The sequence below is a fragment of the Psammomys obesus genome, unplaced genomic scaffold (genome assembly GCF_907164565.1).
Source record: "Psammomys obesus unplaced genomic scaffold, mPsaObe1.curated_primary_1811, whole genome shotgun sequence".
Lineage (NCBI taxonomy): Eukaryota > Metazoa > Chordata > Mammalia > Rodentia > Muridae > Psammomys > Psammomys obesus.
The window spans coordinates 8549427-8563369 of record NW_026596256.1 but is presented as its reverse complement, the minus strand read 5'-3'; the positions used below and the strand labels follow the sequence as shown (position 1 = coordinate 8563369).

At 40.2% G+C, this 13943-nt stretch overlaps 1 protein-coding gene across 3 annotated transcripts in view; it reads left to right on the top strand.

The window, feature by feature from the left end:
* Positions 1–419: 419 nt before the first annotated feature.
* Clrn1 (clarin 1) overlaps positions 420–13943 on the top strand; it is a 34041-nt gene continuing 20517 nt past the window's right edge. For 2 of the 3 annotated variants that reach the window (XM_055596899.1, XM_055596898.1), the window contains exon 1: positions 420–672. In XM_055596899.1, the coding sequence (XP_055452874.1) occupies positions 420–672 (253 nt within the window). Of the gene's footprint in view, positions 677–13341; positions 13364–13943 lie in introns of all 3 variants that reach the window. The other variant, XM_055596897.1, reaches the window with a different exon arrangement.

The window sequence follows — 13943 nt, the reverse complement described above, 5'->3', positions numbered from 1 at the left end:
AAAGCATGTTTCTGAAGGTTTCAGCTCACCCAATCGGACAACAGGCTGGGAGGGGTTGGGGGAAGGACGTCTCTCAAGTTACACAGAGGACTCCATCTGTTACCCTAGACCTTTCCTAGCTAGTGACATGAGAGGGGATCTTGAAGGCAGTTTGAAAAGAGTTTTATTTTTACAAATTCTTAATCCAAAGATTTCTTTTTAAAGAAAAGCAGCAGAAGAGGAGAAAAGCCCACTGTGGGTGAGGAATGACGCTTCATGGACTGGCCTTCTTCCTGGTGGAGCCAGTGCAAGGAAACACTCTGCCTCTCCAGCTAGGCTCTTGAGCTCCTGTAATAAATGCAGCCGAAGGGGCAGTCCCTTCTTGATGCCCGCGAAGGTCTTGGTTGTGAACCGCGTCTTCACCGAAGCCATTCCTCATCATGCCTAGCCAGCAGAAGAAAATCATCTTTTGCATGGCTGGTGTGTTGAGCTTCCTCTGTGCTCTCGGAGTTGTGACAGCAGTGGGGACACCATTGTGGATTAAAGCCACTATCCTCTGCAAAACGGGAGCTCTGCTCGTCAATGCCTCGGGGAAGGAGCTGGACAAGTTCATGGGCGAGATGCAGTATGGGCTTTTCCACGGAGAAGGCATAAGGCAATGTGGGTTAGGAGCAAGGCCTTTCCGGTTCTCATGTAAGTAACAATTGCATCTGAATTATTTAATGCTTTCTGAACACTCTTCCAGCTGTTGCAAAGACTTAGGAAGAGGATCTTGCCCTGTCTCTTGCAGGACTGTTCCAGCCGCTGTGAACCGTTTGAAACACCTAGGATGCTAAGCAGCTTCTTCTCTCTTGATGTTTTGTTTTTATTCTTATAAATTTTTCATTCTTGCCATATTTACTATGATCACATATAATTAGTTGTTACAAAGTTAAGCTTTTTGAAAGCATAACCTTTCAAAAGGGCTGACAAGATGACTCAGCATTAAGGTATGTGATGTCAAGACTGATGACTGATGTTTGACCCTGGGCATCTGCAGGATGGGAACAGGAAACCAACTCCCCAGATTGACCTCTGACCTCCATGCATACTGTGGTACTCATACACAGTACCTCTCTCTCTGAACTTTTTAAAATGAAAGTATAACCCTTAAGATTCTTACTTATTTCTAATAACGTAGGGTGTTATGGCATCTTTGCTACATAAGAAGAGTACTTGAGGAAATAGGAACTCTGTAAGGATGATCTTTGTGCCTTTTGTCCCTTGAGAAAGGACCAGTTTACTTGCTTTTCCACCTGCTCATGATGTTGTCTCTTGCCCTGCCCCACGCTGCTAAAACCCTTGCTGTATGTTTAACAACTTCCTTTATCATAGTTAGCCAGCTTGGAATTATTTGGCTACAAAAAAATTAAAAATGATCCGCTGAAACCAGGCACTGTGGCGCACGCCTGTAATCCCAGCACTCAGGGAAGCAGAGGCAGGTGGATCTCTGTGAGTCTAAAATTTACAAAAGTGAGTCCAGGACAGCCAAGGCTACACAGAGAAACCCTGTTTCGATCGCAAAAACAAACAAACAAACAAAACAATAACAACAACAAAATGATTTGCTGAAATAACTGTCAAAGAAATGCATGCCAAGAGTACAAAAAAAACCGATTGACCTTCAAATCAGGTAATGAGTAGGAGAGATTTTTCTGTCATGAGTTTTGCAAAACAGAAGTGTTTTCCATGGTATTTATAACATTTTTATCTTGAGATGAGGAGTTTTTAAGAATTACCATGAGAATGGGCAACTCATTAAATGAAAATTAATAAGCAGCCATTTATTGTATCTCTCGCTACACAAACCCAGAAGTTATTATTATTTCAAAGGGCTGGCTTGGAGCAATATTATGAAGACATAGTCAGTAAATTACTGCATAAATCACTCGTTAGGAAAAGGGACTCCCGATTGAGGCATTTAAGATAAATTATTATTTTGCCTGAGCTTCTTTTCTCCTCTAGTATAGGTAGAAGGTGAAATTAATTGAATTTATTATTAACATGTGCAATGTCTAATTAAATTTCAGCTCTAGCCCCGCTATATTTCTGCAACATTCCTTGTAGCATCTCAGTCATTTGGCACCAACCTCCAACTCACATAGGTTACAATGTGATACGGATTTTCATGGGGTTCCAGAAAAGCCGGCAGAATTAGTCTTCGGCTTTTCAAAATGTTATCATAAACTAGATTGGATGAAGAGGATGCAACTCCTTTCCACGAATGGCTTTAGTTCAATAAGATAACTGGGCTGGAGAGCTGCTCAGCTTCCTTGGGGGTGGGGGCAGGAGGGAGAACAAAGCAGAATACTGTGTGGTTTGCAACTGTAGTAAAAAAAAAAGGGGGGGGGGAATAGATGATGGAGATGATTTAGCTGTGAGTCACCAATAGCTTAAGCCTGAGCAAAGCTTCTCACAAAGGAACTCAGACAAAGGCAGCAGTGACAGGGCCTTGTGTTCATCACAGTGAACAGGACGTACCCATGACTTCTGCCACAGGTTGTGTTTCGAAGCAATAACAAGACGCTTTCTTAGCTCTCACTGCACTCTAGGGACGTCATAGGCTTCATCCTGCTTACCTTCACTACCCACAGCTATAAGAGTTCCTTCTTGAGGTCCCGTGCATGACTGTCATGGCTGTGTCTCTTCTGCTGCCTTTACCTGGGAAGCTCTTCTAGTCACGTGCTCATTTGCCTGCATTCTGTGAGGATTAGCAGAGCTGAGCAGGGTTCCAGCAATACCATGGCCTCCTCACAAATTGAGTGGGTCTTCTTGCTGCTCTGTACTTTTCTCCCCAGTCTGGTAAAGAAAAGCTAACATTTTTGTTTGTTTGTTTGTTTGTTTGTTTGTTTGTTTGTTTGGTGAAGATAGACCTTGCAATACTGTAGAAGATATATATTAAGTACACACAAAATAATACATGGAAATACATATGTCAAAATTTCATTTATTTTGTTGAATCCCAGAGAAATATACAAATAGTGTATTTTTTCTGCCTAAGCAAGAACAAAACAAAAAGCCTCTTTCAATATAACATGAAGGACTGTTAGGAAACCTGTACAATAAATAAACCCAATGAAATTCTCAAAGAGGACTGCTCATTTCAAAACAATGTCGAAACCCTCTATCAACATGCTTTAGAAACACGATACTTCTGAAGTCCACACTCCCAACACAGTAGGAGTGTATGGATCACATGGTCTCATTCAGTATGCCATCTGTACCCAGTCAATGGTGTTCCATCAACTTGCTTAAAAGAAGAGAGACTTCTGTTAAGTTTTCTTAGCAGTTAAGTGGACCTTCCATTACTATAAAACAGTAAGTGGCTTAACCCCGTCTTCTCCATAAAGCTTTCTTTGAGCAATGCCAGTGACCTCCAGAGGCTGCGGAGGGGGGGCTTCTTGCCCGTGTTTCTGCAGGCCAAATAAAAATTTGAACACAGTCATTCCCAGAACATCCCCCTTCCTCATTGTTTCTTTAGAAAATGACCAAGCAGATATTGGAATTCAGAGACACGCTCCTGTGAAGGAGGAATGGAAAGAATAACTTAGCAAGGTAGCGATCCCTCTGTGATTAGTTGTCTTGTTACCATCAGTTGCTATAGATTTATATTTCAATCTTATCGGATTTATGCCTGAATTTTGTTTGTCTAGATTTTTTGTGGAGAGAGGGTACTGTGTTAAACTCAAGACCTTTCACATGATGGCAAGTGCTATGCCACTGAGCCACAGCCTTGACTTTTTGCTTAGATCACCATTGGCTAACAGAGGAATAATGTAAGCCCTACTAGCCACATTAGAGCATAAGAAAAAAAAAGGGGGGGGAAGTCACTTAATAATTTTTTTTAACTAGGATACCCAGAATACTATTATGTATACATGTAATCCATATAAAAATCATTGAACTATCTTGCATCTTTCTTGGTACAGTCGTTGAATTCTAACATGTGTTTATATAGCACACCTAATTAAGACTGGCCACATTTCAAGTGCTCATTTTAATGGTACTTTATTGTACAGTATGGCTTTAGGTGGAGTTTTAGTCTAAATCAATTGGCTATTGACAATGTCCATGCTTTAAATGACTTTTTGCTTGGCTCTGCTGGATGAGTCTATGTGTGTGCAACGGTTATGTCACTTTTAAAACCTATATATATGGTACAGCATGAGGACGAAGAATGAACAAGAAGAGGAGTTTGGCAATGCAGTTTGTTTGTTCCTGTTAAATGTTCCCTCCTGACCATTCTATCTCGTTTAATTATAATAAGACTGCTCTGTTAGCATGCAAAGTTATGCTGAGGAAACTTCTGCCTCATTTACTCAGGCTGATTCTCATCTGTCCATGGGTCAGTGGTTCATTTACTAGAGGTCACTAACATTTCTGTCCAGAACATGGTTTCATTCACTATAGTGAGGGACTGCTTGCCTTTGAAGGCAACACAATTGGATGGCATAGTTCTTCATTATGTGTCACTTGTAAAATTTTAATGACAAAGGTTAAACAGCAAATGCAGCAATCAAGGCAGAAACTACCAGTTTTGATTCAGCCCTCATGCTATGTGTGTGTTTCTGTTTTGTTGGTTTGAAATACTGCAGAACATTATCAAAATACGATATCCAAAAATCATGTCATCAATCATTCCTAAATACATTGATCTGTTCATTTGCCAACTCAGTTCAATGAGCTGCTAAAAATATATATGGAAGGTTTTGTTTGTTTAGTTATTTGTTTGTTGTTTTTGTTTTTGATATGTGAAAAAATAGAACTTAACCAATCATGTATTCCAGCTTCTAACTTTAGTCATACTTTGAAAAGCATTTTACTTTGGATACCTTGATTGAAAAATTGTAAAAGCCTTAACAGAGCCAGTGTACTTCATATTTTGGAAAATTAGAGATTCTGTACCAAATGAGGCATATGACCCAGATTGCATAGTGAATGTTGAAGTTATTTCTGTGAACAAGAAAGTGATTTCTTGAACATATTGTGGTATAGAATAGTTGAGACTTGGGGGTCATTGTGAGCATGAATAAGAATTAGCACTTTATCTCCTACAAGTTTCTTGTCTTCTGCTAGCACATGCTTGGTCCGTCTAATCTCCCTACAGCTCTCGTTTGGCTTTCCTGGAAGAGCTGAAGGCTTTAATGTCCTGCTATTGAAACAGTCCCTGTCCCCTCCCTTTTCCTACATATAGCCTGTGTGGACTCTGGTATGAAGAGATGGGTCTAGGAGAGAAGTGTGCTTGGCTTATCTATGTCTTCTTGATAGGAGAAAGAAACCATTGCCCCTTGTACCCAGAAAGCACAGTCCTCCTGTCTTTTACTTTGGAGGTGCTTCTGCTGGATCCACTCACCTGTGAAACAGTCTAGCAAATAGAGACCTTCTCCATGTAGTCAACAGTAATTTATGGAACAGACATGGAAGAAGGATTTCAGTTCTCTCAGTTGGACAGCCTTCCTAAACCTTGCTGATTCTCTACTATTTTCAACATCTATATTATATGAATTTGAGCATACACATTTCTGCTCTGCATAGAGAGCCCAGGCCCCAGAAGAAAGAGGTACATATTACTCTTGAAAGCACTATCCCCGAACCAGGGCATGAAACAGACTGTCACACGAAGAAGGATTCACAACTCTTTAGTAACCGACTCTATTGGATTCAAGCAACCTAGATTGGAGATGAATTTGTGCCACTGGCTGAAGGCTCAGGCTCTCAGCTTTCTGATCACTGTGTCATTTTTTTCCCTTCTATCATAAAGAGGATGAAGAACTGTGCGGTTTCTGAACATTTCTTTTAATTCAAACATTCTGTGATGTACATAATGATCTGGTTTAGATGAGATCCTTGGGGACTTGAAATTGTCCATCCTTTCTAGTCTCCGTCACGTGATCTCTTTCCTGACTGGCAGATCTTGACCTCTGTTCTGTGATCCTTTCTTTCCTCTGACCATGTTTGATAAAGTATTCTAAAATGTGCACCATGGATGGGAACCCAGGCTCATTTCTCTGTTGAGGAGAGCTTTCTTTCCTTCCCGCTATAGTCTTTCACTTTGTATGTGAAAAGTGGCAAGATGAAGAAGGATCTAGTGAGGAAACGAATGCCTTGGAGCTTGGGAGCATGGGCTAGTGGGTTTCTGAGAGAAACAGCTTCTAGCAGCACCTAAATGGCGAGCCAGAGTAGAAAGCACCACAGGGAAGGCTGAGAAGCTAGGAAGCTCTCCTCTTCATTTCTTTGTTTTTCTCTACAGATTTCTACTCTGTCCTCCATGGCCCCCCAATCTAATTTCTTATATACTAAACAGGGCAAGAAATTATCAGTCTGCTTAGCATTTAAATGGTATTATTTACCCAAAAGAAGTTCTGGCTGCTATTCCGTAAACATTGGGAAATGTCAGGAAAATACTTTTTAAAAAACAAACATCTCTTTTCCCTTGACCTTCATTGCTCCCTTTTCCCATTTCCTTATCAAAAGGCAAACAGAATCAACATTGCTTAACAATCAGAACTTCAGCTGTGTAGGCTAGTTTATAAAAGTGCAAAGTACCAGCCTATCTGCCTAAGTAATCCACCACACTGATAGCTGGCTACTGCTTTTTTTGGATTTCTTTTTCTTTCTTTCTTTCTTTCTTTCTTTCTTTCTTTCTTTCTTTCTTTCTTTCTTTCTTTCTTTCTTTCTTTCTTTCTCTCTCTCTCTCCTCTCTTTCTTTCTTTCTTTCTTTCTTTCTTTCTTTCTTTCTTTCTTTCTTTCTTTCTGTCTCTCTCTCTTTGTGTGTATATATATATATATATATATATATATATATATATATATATATCTCACTCTCTTGCTGTCTCTTTCTTCCTTTCTTTGGTGGAGGTGGGTGGGATAGCATCTCACTATGTAGCCCTGACTATTCTGGAATTCACTGTGTAGACCAGGCTGGCTCCAAACTCAGAGACCTGGCTGCCTCTGCCTCCTGATTGCTAGGAATAAAGGAATAAATCACTGTCTGGATTTTGGAGATGTTTTAAATTTTGTTTGTTTGTTTTTGAGACTGGGCCTTTATACATAGCCCTGGCTGTCCTGGAACTTATTATACAGAGCAGGCTAGGCTCAAACTCACAAAGATTCACCTTTGAAGGTGTGTGTCACTTCCACCTGGCGATACACCACAGTTAATTCTTTTGACTTCATAACATACTAAAGGTAGTAAAAGTAAAGAGGTAACTTTCTTTCCTTTTCTTTATTATGAACCCAGATTTAACATTCACATTTTTATGAGAATCTGAGAGGGAAGACAACAGGGCAGGCAAGGTACAAGGTACTTACCGGTAGGAAAGAGAGAAGAAGAGAAAAGGTCATGGCTTTAAGAAAGCTGGATGGTGGAAGGTGTCAGGGGAGCGTCAGAGAAAGACTGAGAAAGGAAGGGTGCCGGTGGAAGCATGCACATGTTTTGTCTATTATCTGAAAGGAAAAGAGACAGAAAAGAAAAAGAAAAACACTGCTCACATCTCCTGGAAGAAGTAAATTATCTTATTAAGGAGATAATTAGTCCTCTCTTCTCTTTAGTATGTCTTCAGGAGAATCAGATTTCCTAGTGAAGTTAGACTCCTGGCCAGGAGATTGACAAAGCCAGCTTCCGTAAGCCCGGGATAATAGTATGTAATGGACTTACCTTGGGCAAAGTTCAGAATGTCGCACCTACCGAGGGCCGGAAGTAGATTCAGTATTTTTGATCAGGAAGAAGTAGCTTTCAGTTAATGGACCTCAATAAAGTCCAGATACTGACTTCTTCAAATGGTGACTTAAATCCTAAAAGGGGGCTTCTCTTTGGAGGGTTCACAGAGAAACAGGAGGTGGTGTGCTATGTTTACTAGGATAGAGGATGTCCATCTTCCATGCCTTATGTCTGTCTAGATACCTACTATTATCATGCAAGTTCTCTTGGCTAAATATGGAATCTGGAAGCACTGAGATATCCCAAAAAGTACCCCCCAAATCATAATAAGTAGCAGATCTGGATTCTAGATCATGTGCAGATGATGAATAAGACCATCAAAAAGATACAGAGGTTATCTTTGGCTTTTGTTGATGTTTCTCTGGGGTGCTGGAGTTCAGACGGGGCTATAGTCCACATTTCTCAGTATCTTCTTTAATGTGATGTTGACCAAACAAAGAGCCCATTCTTAAGTTCATTCCTTGCATCTTAAGTTCACATTTCTACTTCTAAATACCCAAATCCTGGTTTTTGATCTTTAGAAGATGAAATAGTCAATCCTGCTTGATGTTATAGATTGATCAGGTCACATGCTTCAGTCTGGTCTCTGAGCTATGACTTACACTTATTTCATATGCACAGTTTGGATTTAAGACAAAGATATCTGATAACTCTCATTTAGTTAACAATCTTTACAGCATGACCATTAATTCATTGCTTTGACTAAAGCCATGATTGTACCACAGCCATTAACAGAATGAGAGACTTCCATAAATGATACTTTCACAACTGAGCACCTGAGCACATATTAGCACCTGACTCATTTTTAAAAACTAGGAACAACAAAACAGAATTAGAGCATCAAATAAAGTTTTGTTTTTTTGTTTTTTTTCCTGAGATAGGGCCTCACTGTGTAACCCTGGCTGTCCTGGAACTCACTGAAATCTCCCTGCCTCTGCATCAGAGGAACTGGGATTAAAGTCATGCACCATTATACTGGCTGAAAGTCTCAGTTTTTAAAATGAAATAAACAAAAGTTTATTTTACCTTAAAGATTCTGTATTCTATAAAGTTGAAATCATATTGTTCAAACAAAACTCATATGTACTATATTAGGGCTTCTTAAAATATTTTCTATGTACAATTCTCTTTTGCTGTAGGGACTTTTCTGTGGCCCTGCATACATAGGTACATAATATAATATAATATAGTGTGCAATTCCAACATTTTTGCAGATTATGAATCACAAAGAACTTTAGTTTAAAACAATTCTTTGGTACATATATAATTTTGTCATTTGTTAACAGTGAAAGCAAATTTACATAATAATAAAATGGATGTGATCATTTCTTTTTACATAAAAAAGTAAGTCTTGGCTGAAGGTTTGATATAGCAGAATACAGAGCATTTCCAACATTTTTCAGAGTTGCTCAATATCTTAATTTTATGATTATCAGTGCTGAGATTGCTACTCTGCATATACACATGGAACAAAATGGAAGAAGGATGTTTAGGGTCATTTCGGAAACATTTGAGAACTCAGTCCCAATCCAAGCCAAAATTTAGTTCACAAATATTTTGAAACTCAGGTCAACAACTCAAACAGGAAGTTTGAAAATCAAGTACTCTAACACAATACAATCCAGTGACAAACTAATTTGATACTTGCATGCTGAAAGATGATGGTATGAAAATACTAAAAAGTCCCTGTTTTCCATATTTAAACCACTATGTGTTTATTAGAACAGAAAACCATACATGGACAGTGAGAATACCACAGTTTGTAACGTAAGACAGTCTGGACTGAGCCTCAGTGGTCTAAGCGGTTTGTGCTCACTGTCATTGCCTTGTTTGAAGGGCTGTGCAGTGCAAAGCATGCTCATTGCATCTTCGGAACCAAAATGTAATGAAGTCCTGTTGTGTAACATAGAGTTCCCCCTGAAACAACTCACATTCACTACGTACTTGATACTGAAGTAATTTTTTCTCGTTTTATTGTTGCCACAACTTTTAAGCCTTCAACGGTCAGTCATGTGTTCCTATCATAAGAAGCTGGCCACCAGGCAATAAAAAACTCTGCTTCCAATAGCTACACATCCAAGCGCCCTGTCTAGATGCAGCAGGTGGGGTACTCTTTCATTACAGGGATGATAGAATTGACTAAGCAAACTTAGTACCCAGTAGACTACTTTATTCGGGGCTGGTGTTTTGCTCCATCTCAGCACGTTATAACTGTGGCAAAGCCATTCTCAGAAATTATTACCCCAGTGCAAACATACCCCTGTGGATTCAAAGCCGTTAACTGGGTTCTGTTATCATACACACATATGTACCAAAGCAGCTGTCCTCCATAAGCCACCATGGGTGATTAAGACTCACTGGTGGGCTGCCTGCAAGCAGGCTTGAGTCAGGTGGCTGCACTGGAGCTGAGAAAGATTCGGGCAAGGTGCTGGGGAAATGGCTTTTAAACTTTTCATATCATCGGGTCTCCTCCTCTTATGCGCTCTGTCATAGATCTCATTCTGTCTGACCACATCAGGAACTTGGCTCAGTTCCTGGGTGTGAGCTTGTGGGTGATACTAAGAAAAATGAATGCATGGAGCTTATGTCCGAAAAAATCTCTTTTACCAAATTTTCATAATGACTGGCTGCAGGCAGTCTGAGGGGAAAGGCAGATCAAGAGCATTTCTGTAGAAAGAAAGAGATCTCTCGTCCTCTCATTCTCTTTCAAGAAAATGAATAGCTGAGCACCATGAAGCAAAATAGGTCTTTAAAAATAAAAATGGCTTTCATGTAGAGAAAGACAAGTTGAGAAGAAAGGCAGAGCCTCTGATACTGCCTCTGAGGCTTTAATCTGAACAGAAGTTGCTGTGCCATTGCTGACACCACTATCAGAGGCCACCTCTGTTCCCAGCATCTCGAAGATGGCATTATCTGCATTTCATAGGCCAAATCTATTAGATCCGTGGTCCATGAAGCTGGCTGCAGCTTAGGATCATCTGGGGAGTCCTTAAAACTACCAATGCCAAGGCTCCATTCCAGAACTACTGGATATGGCTCTGTGGGGCAGAGACTGCATTTTGGGTTGGTTTAAAAGTTTACCGGGTGACTGAAAGATACAGTCAGCGGTAAGAATTGCTGGAGTGATGGTTGTCAAGACCAGTGGCAGCAAGGTAGGTTAAGAGGCCAAAACTCTCTCAGGAATGAGGGAAGCCAACAGAGAGATAGGGTGAGAAGCAGTATTTAGGATTCCATATTTAGCAGATTTTCTGTCAAGATCAAACTGGGACCCTTGGCTCTCAGTCATTGAACTGTACATATTCTTGAAGAACCTAATAGTTAAATCTCTAACAAGAAACAGAGTGCACCTCCCTCTCTTTCTTTGCACATCTGCCCACCAGCTACAGGTCCAGCTGGTTGGGCCAAAGAGTCAGTTCTGCACTGACAGAATGGCTTCCAGCTGCTCCCTGCCACCTGTCTGTGTCAGTCAAGCCACCTAATTTGCAGAATTTGGCAGAAGATCTGGGATATGTTCTCTACTCCCTTGAGCAGAGACAAAGCTACCATTTTGATCCACATCTGCCTGTCTTCTATGCAGAGCATCTAGACCTTCCAACTAGACTCACAGGGGTCCCCTTTAGCAGTATGTTATAAATCTGAAGATCATTTTAGACAAAGCATTACAGATACTGACACACACACACCCCAAGTGCAAACAGGAATTAGAAACAAGAATGCAAGCCGTATATCAGATGTCAAGGAAAGTGTGTGGCGGGCATCAAATAAGTAACAAGGAAGCCAAAATCTCAGCATTTTAAAAATAATAAGAGCTACCTCCTCTTGATAAAAGAAAAAGAGAAGAAAAATCTGAGCTACAAAATAAAAAGGTTGTCTTAATTCATTTCACACAATCCAAGGATTACTGTGGGGGGAGGGGGCTCTGAGGTCCCAGTGTAAGACATGTAATCTGCTCGCCTGTAGACCAGCTGGCCCTTGCCCAGTCCCGGTGGTTGGTCCTCAAGCTAGAAAATGCAGACACTCTACACTGCACGATCACATCCCACTCTTGTCAGCAGCGCGACCCTCCTGCTGTTCTCATCAGGTTAAAGAAATATTCAGGCAATTACTCCACATTTCCAAAGAGCTTCTACATAAACGATCTCATTTGTATTTCTCATAAGCTCTGTGACATTTATTTTTCTTTCTTCTTTTTGACACATAATAGTACATATTCATGGGCACAATGTGATGCTTCAATACGTGTGTCTTGTATAGTGATCAAATCAGGTTAAGTAGCACATCTATCATTTGTGATGATACAGTCAAAATCTTCTCTTTGATATTTTAGAATATGCAATACACCTTTTTAAACTAGAGTCACCCTACTGGGCAACAGAGCATATTTCTTCTACCTAATTGGAACTCTATGCAGGTTTACCAATCTCCCCCAAGTCCAGTCTCTGGGAACCACTATTCAATTCTCTGTTTCTGTGAGACTGCTGTTTCACTATCACCATTTACAGACATTAGAGATCTTTACTTTATACAGTAAAGGCAAACTGCGTTAGTCCAAAACCTTCTTAACCCTAAAAGCTCTGCTCTGTTCAACCTGGCATTCCTTCTCAGTTAATGCCTAGCCCTACCAGCAGCAACATCATCAGCTTTTGCTTTTGTGATTCATATTTCAGTTTTGGTCATTCCTATATTGCACATAAATTCATATTAAATTTACTAAGTCTTGTTTTTAAGACCACTAAATAAGAGGCTTGACAGACTAAAATCAGTAACAGAGAAAGGGATAATGAAGGTGCTGGGTAAAATTTAATGAAAAAAAAATCCAGCAGCTAGTATTAAAATAAATTTTGAAGCAATTGAAATGAAAGTCATACATTTGGGGGTATCAAAACACAGATTAATGATAAGCAATAAAAGAACATACTTAGCACTTAGTAAAAACAAATGCTCTTCATCTTTTTTATTTGATCTATTGAAAACAGCTTGGTGTTACATGTAGGATAAAACTGTTCAAGCAAGAGAGATATGTACCCCACACTTCCTTCTGTCTCTGAAAGGCTTCCTAGTGCCTATATGTGCCTAAGCATTCTGCTGGAGACTGTCGATGTGAAAACCGCTAGAAAGGATACCTGTTCAATTACAGAATCTTTATGACGAATGAATGACTTTGCCCATCAGAATGGGCTAAGTTGTGTTTTAACAAGTAAAACCAAACTCTATAGGTTAAAACACACACACACACACACACACACACACACACACAGAGAGAGAGAGAGAGAGAGAGAGAGAGATGAAATTCTTGATCATAGTATGTAGTTCTTCAGCTGTAGATTCACTCTAGGTCACAATTGCCATATGCAATGTTGATAGTTGTGACAAAGTGTTCTGGAGACGGCCACACTAGCAATTAAATTCTATGATGTGGAACTAAATTATGCCACTTCCACTTTAATTATTTTGGCCAAGATGTGTCACACAGCCACACCAAGCTTAAGAAGGGCCAAATATGTGCAGTCTAACTAGGGATCAAACTGATGAAGAACCCCAACTATCAATGTCTGAATAATAGTCGTTACTCTCACAATTTGTCATTGTATTTGTTCAGAAAGCTCAATAAAAGAGAGTTACTCTGTATAAGGACAAGGTAGAGAAAGCAGATAAGTTAGCAAGGATCAGTTATGTTTCATTAATTACCATCAAAGTCTTTTCAAGTAAAGGAACAACAGCAAGGCAGATGGCTTAATGAGGCTGCAGTACAGAGGATGGTGAGAGGGAGAAGGAAGATAAGGCTGAGGACATTGACTAGGACATGACAGACCTTGCTTGCTAGGCAATATGAAGCCCCTAAAACTATTAAAGCACGTGACAGAACTGATGAGAAGAAGAATAAAAGAAAGGCTAGGGCAGGAGACCACCAATGCCACAAAGCAGCAACAGGAGAGTGGAAGGAAGGGGACACAGTTCCAAAATCCTCCCACAAAAATGCAACTGGACCTTTGACAGAATGCACTCAAAGTTCTGGAAAGTTGTTACAGGTCGAGGTAGGAAGGACGGAAGGAACAAGGAACCACTGTAAAAGGAAGATGAAGCTGGAGGTATTCAATAACCTTAAGTGTTGAGAGCAGACTCGGGTGGAAGGAGAGAGGTGGGGAGCTGCAGATGGGAGGCAGCTGGAAGCCCAGCTGAAGATGGAATTTCTCAGGGAGGAATG